The following is a 17892-nucleotide window of genomic DNA, read 5'->3' on the forward strand; positions in this document are numbered from 1 at the left end:
ACTCTTTAGGAGTGAAAATTTTAAGAATAAAACATTTTACTCTTAATGTTTTCAAGATACTTGTAGCTGTAGGCTAGCACAATCTAAAATGATTTAGGTTTTATGCCTGCCACTAGATTTGAAGCTAAGTAATACAGAAATAATGTTCAATATAAATGTAATCAGTATGCAAGAGGCGTATGTGCCTGACTGCAAGGTTCTGGTAAATGCTATACTCTTCAGAGAAGGGATTTTTAACAAGCCTCTCATAGCTTTTACTGAACAGGAAGACTCAGCTCAGTGCAGATGATCTCAAGGGTATCCAGGGTCTGACCCTTGGAGAGTTTTCAAGGCGATGACCAGCATCTCTTAATTCACCCAGAAGCAGATTGTCAGCCAAGGTGGTTCCTGTTGTACTGGTGTCACATGGGCAAATCTAGGGTGGCCATTATCCTAGGTAACCATATGCTGTACCAGGTGAAGCTTCCAAATAGTATTCAGCAGAGTCCTACTGAATAATACATTGCAACTGCAATGTGATGGGGGCATTGGCGATTGTGTACAGTGCTCCCTGATGCAGGAATAGTACTTTAGATATAATTATACAAAGGCCCTACTAGCCATGGCCTCCATACGCTGTTCAAGCAGGAGTTGTGAATCCTAGAAAACTTCCAGGTTATATATAAGCCTGCTGTACTGAAATAATTTTAAAAGCTGCCTGTATTTTTACAAATATGTGCAGATTATATAGCATTTGTGGGATCAACCATTTTACATTATTGACAGGAATAATGTAGTTTAGAAAATGGCCAGTTATTTGCTTAACCTGCTCCTTTTGGATCTTTTCCAATTTCTCATCTTCTATGAACTGGCTGCTCTGAAGTATATTCTGAGTGTTGAGTTGACATTAAAAGCTGTGAATTATGTGAATAGGGGTGATTTCATCTTGTCCAGAAGGTGATTTGTCTATTAGGACATCAAATATATTGATACTTACTGCCTGGTTAAAAATATGTAAATTTGTGTTTGTTGTAGAATTTAAATCCTTTTTTTTTTTAACCTAAGGGATAAAACCGAAGAAATGGTGGAACTAACTGAAGAACAGAGAAATGAACTCATGAAAAAAGAAAGCAGTAGACTTCAGAAAACTGGACATCGTGTGACCTACTCCCCTCGTAAAGAAAAAGCACTAAAAATATATCTTGATGGAGCGCCAAATAAAGATTTGACTCAAGACTGATATTTATTTCAGCATTTTCTCTGGGAAATTTTTCTTAAGTGTGAAAAAGGTACACAACTACTGTGTAGTGCCATTAAGGTAAGACATTAGGTATAAAAAAAAGGCATCAGCACTGATTGGTAAAGGACAGGCCAGTCCAGTTCAGTGCCCAGTCAAGTCCCTGTTTGACTTGGAATCATGTTGTGCACTGTAGTCAAATGTACTGTAAAAAGAAAAGGGATGTGCAAATAAAAACACAGAAAAGCAAGGTGGGGTGGGCAATTGGCAAAAATTGGAGATAATTGTGCACATAGCAGTAGCTAGTCAACTAGCCACAGATAGGATATTCATAGCTTAATAAAAGCTGTGCAAAGGCCATGAATGATTTTTGGTTTTTTTTTCACTGATACACACATTACCTCATAGATTTCTGAAGTAAATGTGACAGTGGTTTTTATAAAAGCAAAGTTGTGGAAATGGACTAAAAATGTGATAAAATTGGCAAAACTCATCCCTTAAAGCTTACAGGTTTAACTTAGTCTCATTGGATTAATCTTCCATGAAGCAAGACACGTGGAGAAAAAGTATTTTTAGTAAAAGTTACCATTGCCAGCAGGTGGTGTTTATTTTGCAGAAGTGTTGTAACTGATTTTTTTTTTGTTAGATTATGAATAATGGCAATGTCACTATTCTGTTCAATGTGTAAATACTATGTTGCTCTCTTGAGTTAGCCGAAATACATTTCAACTGCTTACTATGGTATTTCTTTTCACATATCAATATTCACTGTGTACATTTAAGAATATAGCTGGCTATTTAAATTTGTATCCCTTTTGTTTTGGGGGGGCAACGTTGGGTACTTAGATTTGTAATGTTTCCTTGTTAATGAGTTCCAGGGCTTTTTGTTTGGTTAGCTACTTATTTTTGTACATTTTTGGACTGGGATTCTTTAGAGTTTGCTTTTTCTAGCATCATTACAAATCACACTTTTGGAGTCGATTCATAGTTTTTATATGTAGCTTTTTTTAAATGAATGGCCTTCATTTAACACCTCCCAGTATAGTTTGCAGTAGTTCAACATGTGGTACAGATTGATGCAGTACATATGATTTCATTGCAAAGCATATATGAGTTTTAATTTGCTACGTAAGAACAATTACAAACAATACCATAGAGGGGTTTCTTTTTCTTTTTGAAAATGCTATCTAATTTATATCAGTCAAAGGTTTTGGTAAATGTTCCATGCCAGATGCTGTTTACAACCATGAACATGCAAATAAAACATTTGTTCATTCGATTGTTACTTTAATCACACTTTGAAATTTATTGTAATAGTCAAAATACAGGATCGTTTTGCAAGAAATTCTTATGTAAATGGAAGAAAAGCCTTTTGAACTGACTTCCAAATGTTTCTTTGCTGGTGGATCTTAAATTGCCATGAATATTTGCAGCTAATTGTGGAAGGATGTCACAAGTATTTGAATATGTGAAGATTTATTTTGCACAGATGTCAGTGCTGCACAAGATTTGAACAGTTTGTGATTAATTTCTTTTCCAATTCATGAGGGATCCAGAATCAAGGTGTATATATATATATATATATTCAGGGAAAACATGAACAGTTCATAGTGAGGCCTTTGAGATAATAACCAAAGGTTGGGGAATAGAGACAGATGTGGTAGAGAAGGCCAGTATGCACATTCATTCCTACAATGTTTGAAACTGTCACTCCAACAGAATTTTGACCAGAACTCCAATATATTCTTAAGGATTAGACAATGCTGCTAAAAATGTAAGTGTTAAAAATAGATTTATATGGTATAGTAAGATAGTTATTTAAAAGAAAATCAAGAGCTCTAATCTTCCAGTATTCAGACACACACACCCCAAAAAAGAAACTACTGTAATTGCATTTTCCCCTTCATGGAGCTGCACTTAAATTTGAGAATACTGTGGAAAAGTTATACATCCTAAAACTCTCGGTGAACACTTTTTATACTTGTGTATGTGTGTGTGTATATACACATACACACATATACAGACAGCATGATCTCATGTTTTACACATCTATTGCCAATAGGAGAGTTTCAACTTTATTGTAGTACCTGTTCATCGAAAGCAGTATTTCAGGACAACTTACCCTGTTTCAGGCATATGTTCAGGAAATGTTCATTCCAAACCAAGATATGCAGCTCATACACTATCACTTCCACCAGGTGTAGTCAATATAACTAATTCAAACAGACTCTCCTGATATGCTCTGCATATACTAGACACCATCCTGTAGGTTCTAGTCACAAAGTACACAGCATCATTCAGTATTGTTGAACTTTAAGAAGCAAAAAAAAAGCTGGATTTTTTTTAAAGGAGCAATATATACAAGAAATACATAACTCAAACCACCAGTCTTAAACTGAACCCTAATTCTTAACCAGCTCAAAACGGTACTTAAAATGTAGGGATCTCTACCCATTATATTTAGCTTGAGCTTTAGAAGAGTAATCTATTTTCATGAATCTATGCAGTGGAGTTAACTGCATTTCTATGCAGCAAAGAGGAGGTCCAGGTATACCGTGTGTGTATGATAACTCTTGAAACAGCAATAATAGTGCACGTAAGATCAGTTAACTTGCTAGACTTATATTTCCTCTCCAAAAAAGTCACTAGCCATAGCTAATTTCCCTGAATCAGCCACTTCATCTTCCAGTTCTTTCTGCACTTCTTTGATCAGTCTCTCTTCATATTCACCAGGAATATCTTGGGTTACAAAGTCTAGAAGTGATAATTCATCTGCTAGTAGTTGGTTTTTGTCCTCACTTTGGGTCTTGTTCAACGATAATTCACAAAGAGATTCGCTGCTATGACTGGAAAAAACAAGTTCCAAGTTTCAGCATTATATATTAGTATTAGTTGGACAAATGTGTATATGATTAAAAATTACATGTTTCAATGTACCTACATTTAAACAGTCTGACAACATTTACACTGGCTTATGTCCTTTAAATGTTCTTTTTACAGTTCAGACATCAACCTTTTAATCGTAAGTACATGTCAATGAAACCTGAACATGAATTAGCAGTTGGACTGGTTATTTTTATGATTTAAAGCACAGAAAAGAAGCAATACAGAGAGCCTGGTTTTTTGAATTCTTGCCAGCCTCTTAATAAAAGTTCTGCTTTGGTTCATGTACAGTAGTGGCCATAATTGTGGATACCTTTTGAGAAAAGTGTATTTTTGAGGTTTGATGGCTAATAACACCACTTTTTTTTAAATTAGTACCATAAAATTATATATCAATGGAAAGATCATTTAATCAAGAATGTAATGCAACATAGTTTGTTCAATTATCTATACTGTATTCTATGAAAGGTTATAGCCAAATAACCAGAAAAAGGAAGCACAACTTGCTTAGGTTGATATCAGGTAGCTTTCCTTCATCTGATTGTAGTCAATGAGCATGAGTGTTTAGAGAGCCAATCAGGTATCATCTTGTTTTGGCAATGAGCCAATCAGATCACAGTAGGGTTCAGTTATTGATGCCACATATTGAAATTGGGAGGAGGACATTTGTCAGTGTGTTATGTGATCGCTATCAAGTTGGTTGGGTTTTTTTGTGTTCTTTCATTTAGTGAGCTTGTAAAACAAAATAAAATTAAAGTAATGGTGCAAAAGGTTGACTGGTTGCCCACAAAGCGATGTAAAATACTATTATTAAGTGAACAAGGCAACAATTATAAAGAAATTAGAAGAAAAATTGGGAGAAACTTAATCAAAGGTGACATTTCTATTGTATACTTTTCCCAAAAGATTTCCACAATTTTGGCCACTACTGTAACTAAGTGGGGCCTAGCAATATTCTGTACTTTTCTCTAAAGGATTAATTGGGGGTGACTTCTGATTTTTTTAATTTGGCAGCTTTTAGTCTTACATGGTCCACTTCATCCCTGTCTTGACAACCCATATCTGCAAATAATAATCCATCCTGAAAAGCTGAACTGCATGACAATAGCTACCCAAATGAAAACTGCATCCATCAATTATGGTCCTTATTAAATCTCAGTGCAGCAACTCAGACTGATCTGTTTACTTCACAGAATAATAGGCAACGCCTCATTTTTAACAAGGAAAGAGAAATCTCCAGTCTCTGCCACACTATTCTTGAAACCTTCTTGTTTTATATTTTCTCACATTACATACTCCTGATTAGTATCAACAGATATTCAACTGCATTTTCATGATACTGGTTGGCATCAGGATGAGGTAATGTAAGCTATTATGTTGGTTTCTTGGAAATTTTGTGCTAGAGCAAATACATGGACTTCAGAATTAAATCTTAGACAAGTTTTTAAATCATTCTACACTAGATGTGAAAATAACTTTAGAACTTTAACTTTGTAAAATGTAGACAACATAATGAGCAACAGAAAAAACAATTCTATTAATATAATGAATTAACCATGTTAAGAAGGAATCTCTTTACACTCAATGGCTATGGCCTTCAAATGGAATTGTTACTACTAATTTACAAGTGCCCTGGCAATCACATACTAATCCTGCCAAGCAACATGATATGATCTTCATGACCTTTGTGGACAGTGGTGCAAGTACATAACAATAGCGATCTTCCATCTGGGACTGACAGTATATTCAGAAATTTTATACCAGTACAATAAAATCATATCTGTCAGTAATCACCACCTTTGACTCAGTTTGAAAACTTAGGGCTATGAAGCCTTAGTCTGATCTGTAACCCAGTTATATTAATAATTCCCTGCTGGGCTACTTTCAGCCTGCCATATCATGAACTGAATCCAGGCTTATCTAGCAGCCTAAACCCCTGCAGTACATCTCCACCTCGATTCCCCAAGGGCATTCAGTACAGACATAACTACAGGAACAGGCTAAGTGTGCTAAACCCCAGGTTATAAAATTCTTCTACATTCCTGAATTACGATTAATCGGGTATCAACTACCTTTCAATGAAATATTTGTATAGTTCCTAAGCAAAGCAAGCTGGTTTGGTGTAGTGGTTAAAGGCACAAAACTAGAAACTAGGAGAGTTGAGTTCTAGCCTCACCTTGACATGAAGTCAGCTAGGTGACCTTTGGCCAGTCACTCACTCTCAGCTCTAGGAAGAAGGCTGCAATGATAAACCAATTCTGAAAAACCTTATCAAGAAAACTGCAGAACTGGTTCAGGCTGGCACAAAAAAACCCTAAGTAAAACACACCAAGACATTCTCACAAAAAGACAATGATCACCTCTTTGACCATCCTTCTACTATCAGACTGCAAACTATAAATGTGACAAGTATCTGAACTTCTGTTATATAACAACAATCTAGGTAGGTTTAGGACTATGTAAATAGAAAAAGGGTATTTTCCTTTTATTTTTCTCGTTTTGCAGAGTCATAAAAGTGGAAGGTCAGATATCTAAGTCAGAATTTTTACAGATGGCTCTCCATCCTCTGAAGACCTCCACGAGGCACCCTATGTCTTTGGTTACAGCTTTCACCATTGGAAACTCCTAATATTTAACCAGAGTGTATTTCTATGTAACTTCAATGCTTTCTGTTTTTGTCTTCGTGATTGTTTCTCCTGAAAATCAACATTAATGAAAACTTTCCTTGAAATACAAACAGAAAGAACTTAGAAAGTGGCAGGGCAAAGAATTAAATGTCTTTGTTCTATTACAAACTCCAATTCAAACTATACACAACTGCTCTTGATTACTGCTAGTTACAAATTTTTGTGTGTCCACTGTATTCTTCCAAAACCTAACAGCCTTAATGCTTGTAGTTGGGAACAACTAGATCTGATGCCCTTAAGGAAACATTTCAAATATACATGGCCTAGCCACATCAAGGTTTTGTTGAGCTATTCTAAAATATTTCATCTCCTACTAACTTCTACTACCCTCGAACAAGAACTTCTACCAAAAGATAATATTTCATTGACTGCTACAGGCAATTTAACTCTTAGGATTTGGGAAACTGTATTTCTTATGGGTATTTACCTTACCTTTTGAGTAATTTACCTTGGTTAATTTTCTATAGCATTTAAATAGTTTTATGTTTGCAACTAGTAAGGAATAAGTCTGATTTCTGCTTTGCCTTGACTGCCAGCTTCCAATACACTTGTAAAGTCTTATGCAAAATGCTAAATTAAGAGGCACAAAGGTGTTCCTCAAAACTAAAATATTTAGTCTGATCTTAATTTTCCAATGAAGTTCTGGGAAGAGTTTAATTCTTTTTAATCTGAAATTTTACCTTTGCTTCTGACAAATCAACCCATGAGCACATGGGCAACGATCAAGAGCTCCATCTGGTTCCAGCTCCCAAGTAATTAGGTTGAGAAGCCCATCTGAAGGATTATGGCAAGGTTCTCTCTCACCAGGGAAGGCGGTGCATATGGGGAACAGAAGATCTGTCGAGATAAGTTGGAACAGCCTGGTTATTTTTATTATATGCTAAAGCTGAATTATTTATATTATTCATGTTACTTAATTTGAGTCACTTTTCAAGTTTCAAGCCCTCTCCCCAAACTGGCTTATAAGATGACCCAAAATAAATACTAGTGTTTGTTATTTCCCCTAATAATAAACATTCCATCCAAAATGCTAAACATCAAAAACAGTATTACGAAAGGATAGCTTAAAAGAACATTACGCAAAGCCACTCTTTAAGGATTTCTTAACTATAATAATCCTAAAAAACTTCAGTAGTATCTTCCTCCTAAAGCAGTGGGAGAACGATGCTTCTAATTTCTTCCATTTTGCACAAAGGAAGATTGTGTGTATGTGTGTCAGTACTATTATATTATTAAGGCCTTATCGTAATCTTATTATATCACTTTTAAGATTACACCATAACAAGCTATAACTGCAAATTAATGGGAGATATTTTATCCAACTATTATTAATTTCAGAAAAAAGATTTTGAATTTATTTGAGCTATGAATGCCATGCAGTATTTATGACAAGGAAGCTCAAAGGAAATCTTGCCCTGAAGTGCCATTGACACATACACATACACACATACTTAACTTCACAACTGCTATGCAGCCTTAGATACTGAAAATGTTCCTGTTACAAACAAATTTATCTGAATCAGAATTGGAAGCTGCTCTTTAAGCCACTAAATCCAACCCCTGCTTAGGGTGGGAGTCTTTTAAGCTTCTGTTTGAAATGAAATAGTATCTACCGCTGTTTGGGTTCCTTTATCAATTTCTCACTCTTAGAAAGCTTTTTCTAACATTAAACTGGAAAATGCCTCTCTGTGACTTAAAATATAGAATTCTGTATCCCACACTGTGAAATGAGTAAAAATAGACCATAACTTTCTTTTCATCTACTTGAAGAGGTATTCCCCCTTCAATCACTTGTTCACAAGCTACAGACATCCTGATCCTTTGATCTTTCTTTGCAGGATTTAGTTTCCAGTTCCCAATCATATTCACTGCAGTTCTCTGAATTATTGGAATTCTGCTTCAAATGTGGTGCCCAGAAGTGAACGTAATATTTGAAGTGGAATCTAACCAAAGCAGAATTGAGGGCAAAGATTACTTTCTGTGGGATTCTCTATTTCTATTGGTGCAACCTAAATTGGATTTGTCACTTTGCAGCTACCTTACTCTGCTGACTAATATTCAGATCTGCAATTAACTACTTTTACAAGATTTTTTTATATAGGTATCCTCCGTCCTATACTGTATAATTGATTTTCTAATTTCCTTAGGAAAACCAAAGTTTCCCTAAAACTAAGTGCAAAAACTAAATTTTGCACTTATATCTGTTAAATTTCACTCAGTTCTTCATAACACATTGTTCCAATCTATTAGGAACATTTTGAATTTGTCTACAGTATTCACTATCCCATCCAATTCAGTATCATTTGTAAATTTGATAAGCATTTGTATTCAAATCTTAGTAAGCATACTAAAGCATCAAGGATCCAAGGCTGATCTTTATGATACCTATTGGCTATGTTTGATAATGAGCCACCGGTAAGTACTCAGTAAATAAAAATAGTTCTCGACTTACAACTGGTTGCTTAGTGACTCTTTGAAGTTACAATAGACTGCCCAAAAGATATTTATCATCTGGTTTCAAAGTTATGGGCACTGTAGTGCCCTCCCATCTTTGTTTAAACTTATGACTCAACTGCAGGAATGCTGCAACCCCCTTATTTCCCCCGCCCATCCCAACTGCTCCCAACCTGGCCATTAAGCCATACAAGGGAGCCTAAAGCTGGTTGCCAGAAGCTATCAACACATGGAAGAGTTAGATTCTGTAGGGCTAGGCCTACTTCCCATCCAACCTTAATGACCATCACCACTTGCAACCAAAAAGGGCAGACCCCATGAGTTGAGGACTACCTGTACAATTTTCAGGTTAGCATCTATCTGCTTAACTGTCCATCCAATCATCCAGTACATGCTTAAATAGCTTGCTAAGTTTCATGACACAGCTGACTCAATGAAATGCTTTACTGAACTTCAGCTATGCCTACAGCTTTCTGGCAGTTATTTCAGAAATAAATCTCAAAAATTGTGTCAAGATTAATCTAGCAAGGTATGTTATTGACAAATCCATGATGACTTCTGGTAATTGCCATCATATTGGCAAGGTGGTTACAGATCAAAATCTTTATTCCTCCTCTAGATTCTTCCCAGATGTCAACGTCAGATTAATTATCATGCAGTTTGTTGGATCATTCTTTTCCCCTTTTTTGACGATAGAAATAAGATAAGATAATCTTTATAAATACATACTGTCCTTTGGTTATCTGGCTTTTCATCAGTTCTTCAGGACTTCTCAAAGATAACATATGAATTTTCACTTAGTCTATTAGTTCCTCCAGTAACCTAGTATGCAATTCATGTGGTCCCTGAGAATGGACTTCACTTCCTAATCATATTTCTATGAATTTTTCTTCTTTCCTCCTGCCCTTCACATTGTCTTGTGGGAACACAAAGAAAACTGAACCAAAATAAGAACTGACTAGAATCTAGATCTATCTTTCCTTTGTTACTTGTTAGCATTTTGTTTTTCTTGCTGAGCAGCTAGTCTATTGATTCTTTTTCCTTTTATTCTGACAATAGATAAGCCGGTCACAGATTCAGGATGGTACAAAAATTCAGGCCATACACAGACCAGCTCTAGGTTAAACTTTCTTTCTCCTCTGTTGTTATAGACACTAAGAAGGCTTTTAACTTTCCATTTCCACTTTGAACGAACTTTCTGGGAAACGTTCCAAACTTGCACCTGTTCATCTCTATCTGGGCTATTTCACTCTTGGCTGTTTTCCCGGACTGCATTTCTTACTGAGAAGCTAAGCTTTACTCCTATTCATGAAGGATGGGGAACTTAACCAGGATATCCTTTTGCAGATAGTGTGCCTAATTCCACTGGATATTTGTATGGAGATAACTAACCTGCTACTTCAGGATGTTTTTGCCCCTGAACTTTTGGACTAAGAGAGTTCTCTTTCCTTCCTGAAGGGTGGTGCCTGCCCAACTGCCACCACTGGTGTGAGCCCCGATTTTTAGAGGTTGGCTTTCTCCAAGCTAGTACCTATGTATTTATTTCTTTTCTCCTCTCTAGCCTTATTCCTTCACATGCACAATACTACTATGATCAGGGATCTACAACATGGGACTTCTTGGAGCTCTCTATTTCCCTTCAATATCCCTTTCTTTATCACTTGTCAGTGGATGCTCCCAGTTGCTGAGCAGGACCGGAAGGCTGTTGGATTGTACTGGTGGCTGCTTACTTTAGTTGAGCTTCTCTCAACATCAGCAGGTGTGATCCTGGCTGGTCCCAACTGGAGCCTTGTGTAAGCTGAGTCTACTGTGGCCTCAGCTGTTCCCCATTTGGCATGCTCAGCTGCTGCTGGCAAGGCCATAACTACTCATAATATAAAAGCCTTTTACTTTCATTCATTCACCTGACTGCCACCCAGTTTATTGGCTGAAATTTCCTCAGATCCACAGAGTGATTTAACCTTGACCGCAACCTGAGTCCCATGCTATACAGAGTTCAATTCTCTCTCGCCTTGCCCATGGTTTTAAAGTTAAGCTGTATGCGAATGATGTGAGGGATAAATGGAATCAATGAGTATTGTCTTCCCACAAAGCCTTTTTTAATTATTACAATCTTTTGCTAATCTCTGAGTTTTCATATACTGACAGCGGCTCCATTATGCTGGCCTATGTGACCTGCTTTGTGATCTCTCTTTCTGCATTCTTGTTTTCAAGCTTCACTAAGCTTTTTGAGTAGCCACTTCCTTCTTTAGGAATTTCCATCTGCTTTTTTTTTTTTTTTTTTAGGTCCAAGATTATGTTTGACTATAATCAGTTTCAGCTTGCTTCCTTCCTTCCTGAATCTTTGAAATATCTACAATTTGTGTTTGGAAGCTATCATCCATGTATTCACCTTGGCTGGATAGGTTTATAACATTGCCAAATTAATTCATACTTCTTAGCAAGGATGGATATTCAAACATGCAATATAACTCTTTGGTAAATGACCATCTGTTCAGTGGCCATTAAAAATTATCACAGCACTGAATGAAGGGACTTACAATCCATATCCAAGTTTACAACTGTTGTAGCATTCACCCCATCCCATCCCCATTATCACGATTGCAATCTGAATGTTTGACAACACTTCATACTTATGATAGGTTGCCGAGAGTCCTGCAATCATGTGGTCGCCATTTGCAATCTTCCCTGACAGCTTCATCTGGTAGGCAAGGTTGTAAGCCGCTGCCATTTCACTGGTTCCTGGAGGCTGGATTTTTGGATTTTTGCTAAGATTGTAGGCAGACCTTTTTCAGCCAGCCTCTTTTGAAAGTGAAAGAACTACTTGGCAGAGAGAGTCCACCTGCACAAGGCCAAATCAATCTGGAAAGCAATGCTTTTGCTGTCAAATGTGTTGGCTGAAAGGATCCTTCTCTGCACTAAGTGTGGGGAGGGGACTCCAGTTCTGGACCAACTAAACTTGGATCCCAAAAATCCAATCCCCATTCAGTTTGCCAACGCAAGGGGTTCCCTTCTGTGCCAGAGAGAAAGAGCTGCCCTCCTTTGGCAGGCATCTCTTTCACTCCATCCCCTCAATAACCCACATGGTTGCTTAACCACAACTGGGGGAGCTGGGATTGCAGTTGTTAAATGAAGTGGTCATGTGGATATCTTAATGACCGCAACAACTTTCAATCAAAATTCCGGGCTCAATTGTCATCAATAAACAAAGACTACCTTTTGTTGACACAATCTGCTTACCCAGATTTCTCTTTCTGGGCATCTTCGGTGGACTGGAAGGATAGTAAGAAGCTGTCAATATACTAAACTTTCTCCCAAGAACTCTAGAGTAATGTAACTGTGCCTGTTCTTTGCAGTATCTCTTGTCCTCACATATGTCAGCAGGAAAAAATAACTGTCACCAGACTTGATAAGATTTGAAAAATATTCTATCTATACTTTTATTCTTGCTCTGGCAGACAATAATTTCACAAGCCAGTGGCCCCAAATGCCATACAATTTCTTACAATAGTAAATCACCAGCTATCACAACTCTTGCCTTTATCTTCGTTTAGGGCATAGCTATCTTCTGGAGATTTATGATTCTCCTCTTCTTCTATTGTCTTTTTCTTCCTCTGAACATTCAGTCTATTTCATATGAGGGCCTGAAAGCCATTATTGATTTCCAGTAGTGAAGAATAGGCCATATCTCTCTTGCTTCTGCCTGTTACTTTCATTTACTGCACTATGGAGCTCTATTTATCTGCCTTTTTATGGAGGAATGCTTCCATTATACATTTCTGCCGTGGAACTTCTTTTTGAACTGATCAATCCACTTCACATTTTTACAAGTGAAATATTATCTCTCATTGATCCAATTCTTGGACTTTTATTTCAAGGAAAGCAACAAGCATTATTTGATGCAAATATATTCCAGTTTTTTTTTTCAGGCAGCAAAATATGCTATAAGCAATGTGGGTCAAAATGGAATTTCTGTCCATCTTCTTAAAAACCTTTCTACTGGCTGTATACTGTTTGTTCTTGTCCTTTTCTCAGGTTAAGCACAAATTCTTCATTGTGATAGAATCCCCTTGAATTCCCCTGCTGAATTCCCTAAGCCAGCGGTTCTCAACTTGTGGGTCGCAACCCCATTTGGGTTCGAATGACCATTTCACGGGGGTCGCCAAACAATGCAGTCCGCCATTTTTTCCCCCTTTTCCTTAACTGTGCTACTCCCTTTTATTCTATTGGCTTTTGACAGCCAATAGAATAGACTCTCTTGAATAGAGTCTAATTCTATTGGCTTTCAAAAGCCAATAGGAATTGTCCAGGCTGTCTCTGCCCTGCTGAGCCCGCCAAAACTCCCATTCTGCAAACGGTGCCGCAAGTTGTCTGCAGTGAAGGCGAGCTGTCTGGAAGCTTCCACCCCTCCCTGCTGAGCAACTACTAAAAATGTAAGTAAAAGAGGGCCAGGGGTGGGAGGTGGGAGGCTGGCAGGCACAGGGAGGGTTGCTGGTGCGCGTGGGGCCCGGCGGGTGCGTTACCTCCCTTGGGCTGGGCCAGCTGGTGGCCCAGCCGGTGGTCGGCCTGCTCCGTCTCTGCTGCTTGCCAGCTACGCCTCGGCTGGCGCAGGGGGCGGCACAACACATGCGCGGCGCTCCTGGGCAAGGAAAGTCCTCGACTTACGACTGGTTGGGTAGTCCTCGACCTACGACCGGTTGGGGGTCGCAGCATTAAAAAGGTTGAGAACCACTGCCCTAAGCAAATCCACTAGGTCTCTCTGTTTACTCACTCTATTTTCCTGTAAGGAATCTGCTCTTCGCTAAAATGAAATCTTAGAAGATCTGCTCATTTGAAACATGATGCTTACTTGTGAAGAATGTTACATTAGATCATCTCTCTTTGATACAAAGCAGTACTTAAATATTAACAACATTTAATATCTTAACAGAAATACAAACACATATGCAAATGCTGTAACTTGTTCTGCTAATTATCTAGATCAGTGGTGGCGAACCTATGGCATGGGTGCCAGAGGCGGCACTTGAAGCCCTCTCTGTGGGCACACGTGCCATTGCCCCAGCTTTGCCTCCCCCCGTGACCCCCTCCTCTCCAGCAGCCCCTCTGAAGGAGACTCGCTCTCGAGCATGGTCCACACGGAGCAGCGCAGCCAAGGACATGGCAGCCAGGCAGCATAGACAAGACTCTGCCCTCACACCCCATCATGCAGTTGATCCTGCAGTGCGCAGGCAGAGGGTGTGGCCACCATAGCACTGCTGGGCTGCCTGGGAGATCTGCGGCGGGCCCTGGAGGTGGTGAGTGGTCCTGGGGGGGCAGAGCAGGGGCAGGCAGGGGGGGGGGTGGAGCGGGGGCAGGGCCAGTTTTTGGGCACTCGGTCTCTAAAAGGCTCGCCATCACTAATCTAGAGGAAACAAGAGGAAAAAAATTAAATATAAAAGTAACTGACCTTTTGTAAATGCACAGCACAAACCCGGATTGCAGTCATGTTGATTTTCACAAATTGTCCCATTTTCTCCTTTTGAGACAGCTTTCATGCACTCACCCCATACACAGAGCTGTTGTCCACAACACTCCACATCCCGAGAACAGTGCTTAAAAAAAAAAAAAGAAAGAAAATGCCCACCGGAAAAACTTACTGGAAGCATTCTGATCTGATCTAATAAGGATCTACAGCAGTGATGGGATTTAAATAAGTGAACAACCAGTTCTCTGTGTGGATGCTGCTTCCGGACGTCCATTCTGGGCCTGGACAACAAAAAATTAGCTACTGGTTCTGCTGAACTGGTGCAAACTGGCTGAATCCCATCACTGAACAACAGTGAGATTTGGAAAAATTGAACTTGGGTGTCTCTCACTGTGTACTTATTTTTCTCTCAACAACAAAAAAAAAGGAAATGAAATTTACAGGCAAACAGATATAACAGCAATGCATGTCAAATCTCAAATCAGTCTGGAGATTTTAAAAGTGCCTGTATTTTTTATTGTTTTAGAAGAGAACATGATGAAATTTGCAGTGACACTACAATGTTAGTGCAGTGATACAGAGGAAAAATATTCAAACCGTCATCTGACAGTCTGTTTATGGAAAAGAGAAAAAATGTTCATAAAATAATACCCAAAGAATATATACTGCAATGAATTAATGTAATATGCTATTTTAATTGCTAAACTGATTTAAACATTTACTATAGTACAAGACAACTGTGCACAATGGAAAGCAAGTTATTTTTGAAGAATTTCAAGCAAACAAGAATAACGATGATGATGATAATAATAATTTATAATAATAATAATTGGAAGGGACCTTGGAGGTCATCTGGTCCAACCCCCGGCTCAGACAAGAAACCCTATACCATTTCAAACAAATGGCTGTCCAGTCTCTTCTTAAAAACTTCCAGTGTTGGAGCATTCACCGCTTCTGGAGGCAGGTTGTTCCACTGGTTAATTGTTTTGTCAGGAAATTTCTCCTTAATTCTAGGTTGCTTCTCTCTTTGGTTAGTTTCCATCCGTTGCTTCTTGTCCTACCTTCAGGTGCTTTGGAGGATAGCTTGACTCCCTCTTCTTTGTGGCAGCCCCTGAGATATTGGAACCCTGCTATCATGTCCCCCCTCGTCCTTCTCTTTGTTAAACTAGACATACCCAATTCCAGCAACCGTTCCTTATATGTTTTAGCCTCCAGTCCCCTAATCATCTTTGTTGCTCTTCTCTGTACTCTTTCTAGAGTCTCAACATCTTTTTTACATCATGGTGACCAAAACTGGATGCAGTATTCCAAGTTGGCCTTACCACTTGTAAAGTGGTAGTAACACTTCTATTCCTCTGTTAATGCAGCCTAGGACTGTGTTGGCTTTTTTGGCAGCTGCAGCACATTGATGGCTCATATTTAAGTGATTGTCCACTAGGACTCCAAGATCCCTCTCACAGTTACTCCTATTGAGCAAAGTACCACCTACTATACCTGTGCATTTGGTTTTTCTTGCCTAAATGTAGAACCTTACTTTTTTCCATTATTGAATTTCATTTTGTTAGATAGCGTCCAATGTTCAAGTCTGTCCAGATCCTTCTGTATCTTAAGCCTGTCTTCTGGAGTGTTGGCTATTCCTACCAACTGTGTGTCGTCTGCAATTTTGTTGAGTTCCCCATCTGTCCCCTCATTCAAATCATTGATGAAGATGTTGAAAGCACTGGGTCCAGAAGAGCCCTGGGACACCTCACTACACACTTCCCTCCATGTGGTTCCATTGAGGACCACACGCTGAGTTCGGCCAGTCAGCCAGCTACGAATCCATCTGGTGGTGATGCTGTCTAACCCACATTTTTCTATCTTTTTTTTTTTTTTTTAATTGAAATTTTTCAAAAATTTTACAAATAAACATCCCCCCCCCTCCCAAACCACCCCACCCTCCCCCCCCCCCGACTTCCCAGAACTGAATATAGGATTATTTAACAAATTTTAAAAAATAACGTTTACAATTTATAAGATAATTAATAAAAATAATAAAGGTCATAATAATAATATATATAATAATATATGTAATAATAATATGCATAACATAAGCTTTAAAATGAATAATATATACTAAAAAAGAAAGAAAGAAAAAAAAAGGGAAAAGAAAAGAGAGAGAGAAAGAAAAAAGAAAAAAGTAGACGAAAAATAGAACATATATATAAAAAATATATATATATAAGTAATAATACGTAAAGAAAAAAAGGAAGAAAGAAAGAAGGAAAAAACAATCATTACAAGTTATAAAAAAGCTAAATGTTATTTTTCCATATCCAAATTATATTGTATGAAATTTATCCATTTTTCCCATACTGCAAAAAATTTCTCTTGAGATTGCTCCTTTAAAAAAGCCGAAATCTTTGCCATTTCTGCCAGATACGAAACTTTGTGAAACCACTCTTGCAAAATAGGCAAGGATTCCTTCTTCCAATATTGCCCTATTAACAGCCTAGCGGCTGTAATCAAATTTAACATCAATATAACCTCCTTAGCATCACAATCAGTAACAATACCTAATAAAAATAATTGCGGAGTAAATTTTACCCTCCGTTTAAAAATTCTTTGGATATTCCACCATATCTTAATCCAAAAAGCTTTTATATGCTTACACGTCCACCAAGTATGATAATAAGTAGCATCCAAATGTCCACATCTCCAGCATTTCGGCTGCAGATTAGGTTACATAATGGACATTTTCTTTGGATCAAGGTGCCATCTATAAAACATCTTATAAAAATTCTCTCTTAAATTTTGCGCTTGTGTGAATTTAACATTTCTTATCCAAATAAGTTCCCAGGTATCCATTGAAATCGTTTCACCATTATTCTGTGCCCATTTAATCATACAATCTTTAACTAATTCAGGTTCTGAGTCCAATTCCACTAAAACCCCATAAACTCTCTTAATATGGGTTGGCCTTTGATCTCTTACTTGTTTTAAAAGAACTTCATCTTCTCTGAGCCAGCCCATTTTACAATCCATCTTCCATCTGTCCACTATTTGTCTGTATTGGAACCATGAATAAGTTAAATTTTCGTGCGTTAATTCTTCCAAAGATTTTAACTGCCAATCTTGGCCATCCCATCTAAGTAACTGTGCATAAGAGACCATGTCCATATTAACCCCTTTCCTTATGCCTTCTATGG

General features: G+C 38.0%; 2 protein-coding genes across 7 annotated transcripts in view; one reads left to right on the forward strand and one right to left on the reverse strand.

Moving 5' to 3' along the window:
• The window catches only part of USP47 (ubiquitin specific peptidase 47), a 66968-nt gene extending 64467 nt beyond the window's left edge, over positions 1–2501 (forward strand). For 3 of the 6 annotated variants that reach the window (XM_039340307.1, XM_039340305.1, XM_039340308.1), the window contains one exon: positions 1045–1219. In XM_039340307.1, the coding sequence (XP_039196241.1) occupies positions 1045–1219 (175 nt within the window). Of the gene's footprint in view, positions 1–1044 lie in introns of all 6 variants that reach the window. The other 3 variants (XM_039340310.1, XM_039340309.1, XM_039340306.1) reach the window with 1 other exon arrangement.
• DKK3 (dickkopf WNT signaling pathway inhibitor 3) overlaps positions 2499–17892 on the reverse strand; it is a 38892-nt gene continuing 23498 nt past the window's right edge. Inside the window, exons 6-8 of the mRNA XM_039340313.1 lie at positions 14687–14831; positions 7467–7623; positions 2499–4062 (exon numbers count right to left, since the gene is read on the reverse strand). Coding sequence (XP_039196247.1) covers positions 3837–4062; positions 7467–7623; positions 14687–14831 — 528 coding nt within the window. The 3' untranslated portion in view covers positions 2499–3836. The remainder of the gene's footprint in view (positions 4063–7466; positions 7624–14686; positions 14832–17892) is intronic.

Source organism: Crotalus tigris, unplaced genomic scaffold (assembly GCF_016545835.1).
Source record: "Crotalus tigris isolate CLP2741 ecotype Arizona unplaced genomic scaffold, ASM1654583v1 scf7180000017744.3724543626:3957646, whole genome shotgun sequence".
NCBI lineage: Eukaryota > Metazoa > Chordata > Lepidosauria > Squamata > Viperidae > Crotalus > Crotalus tigris.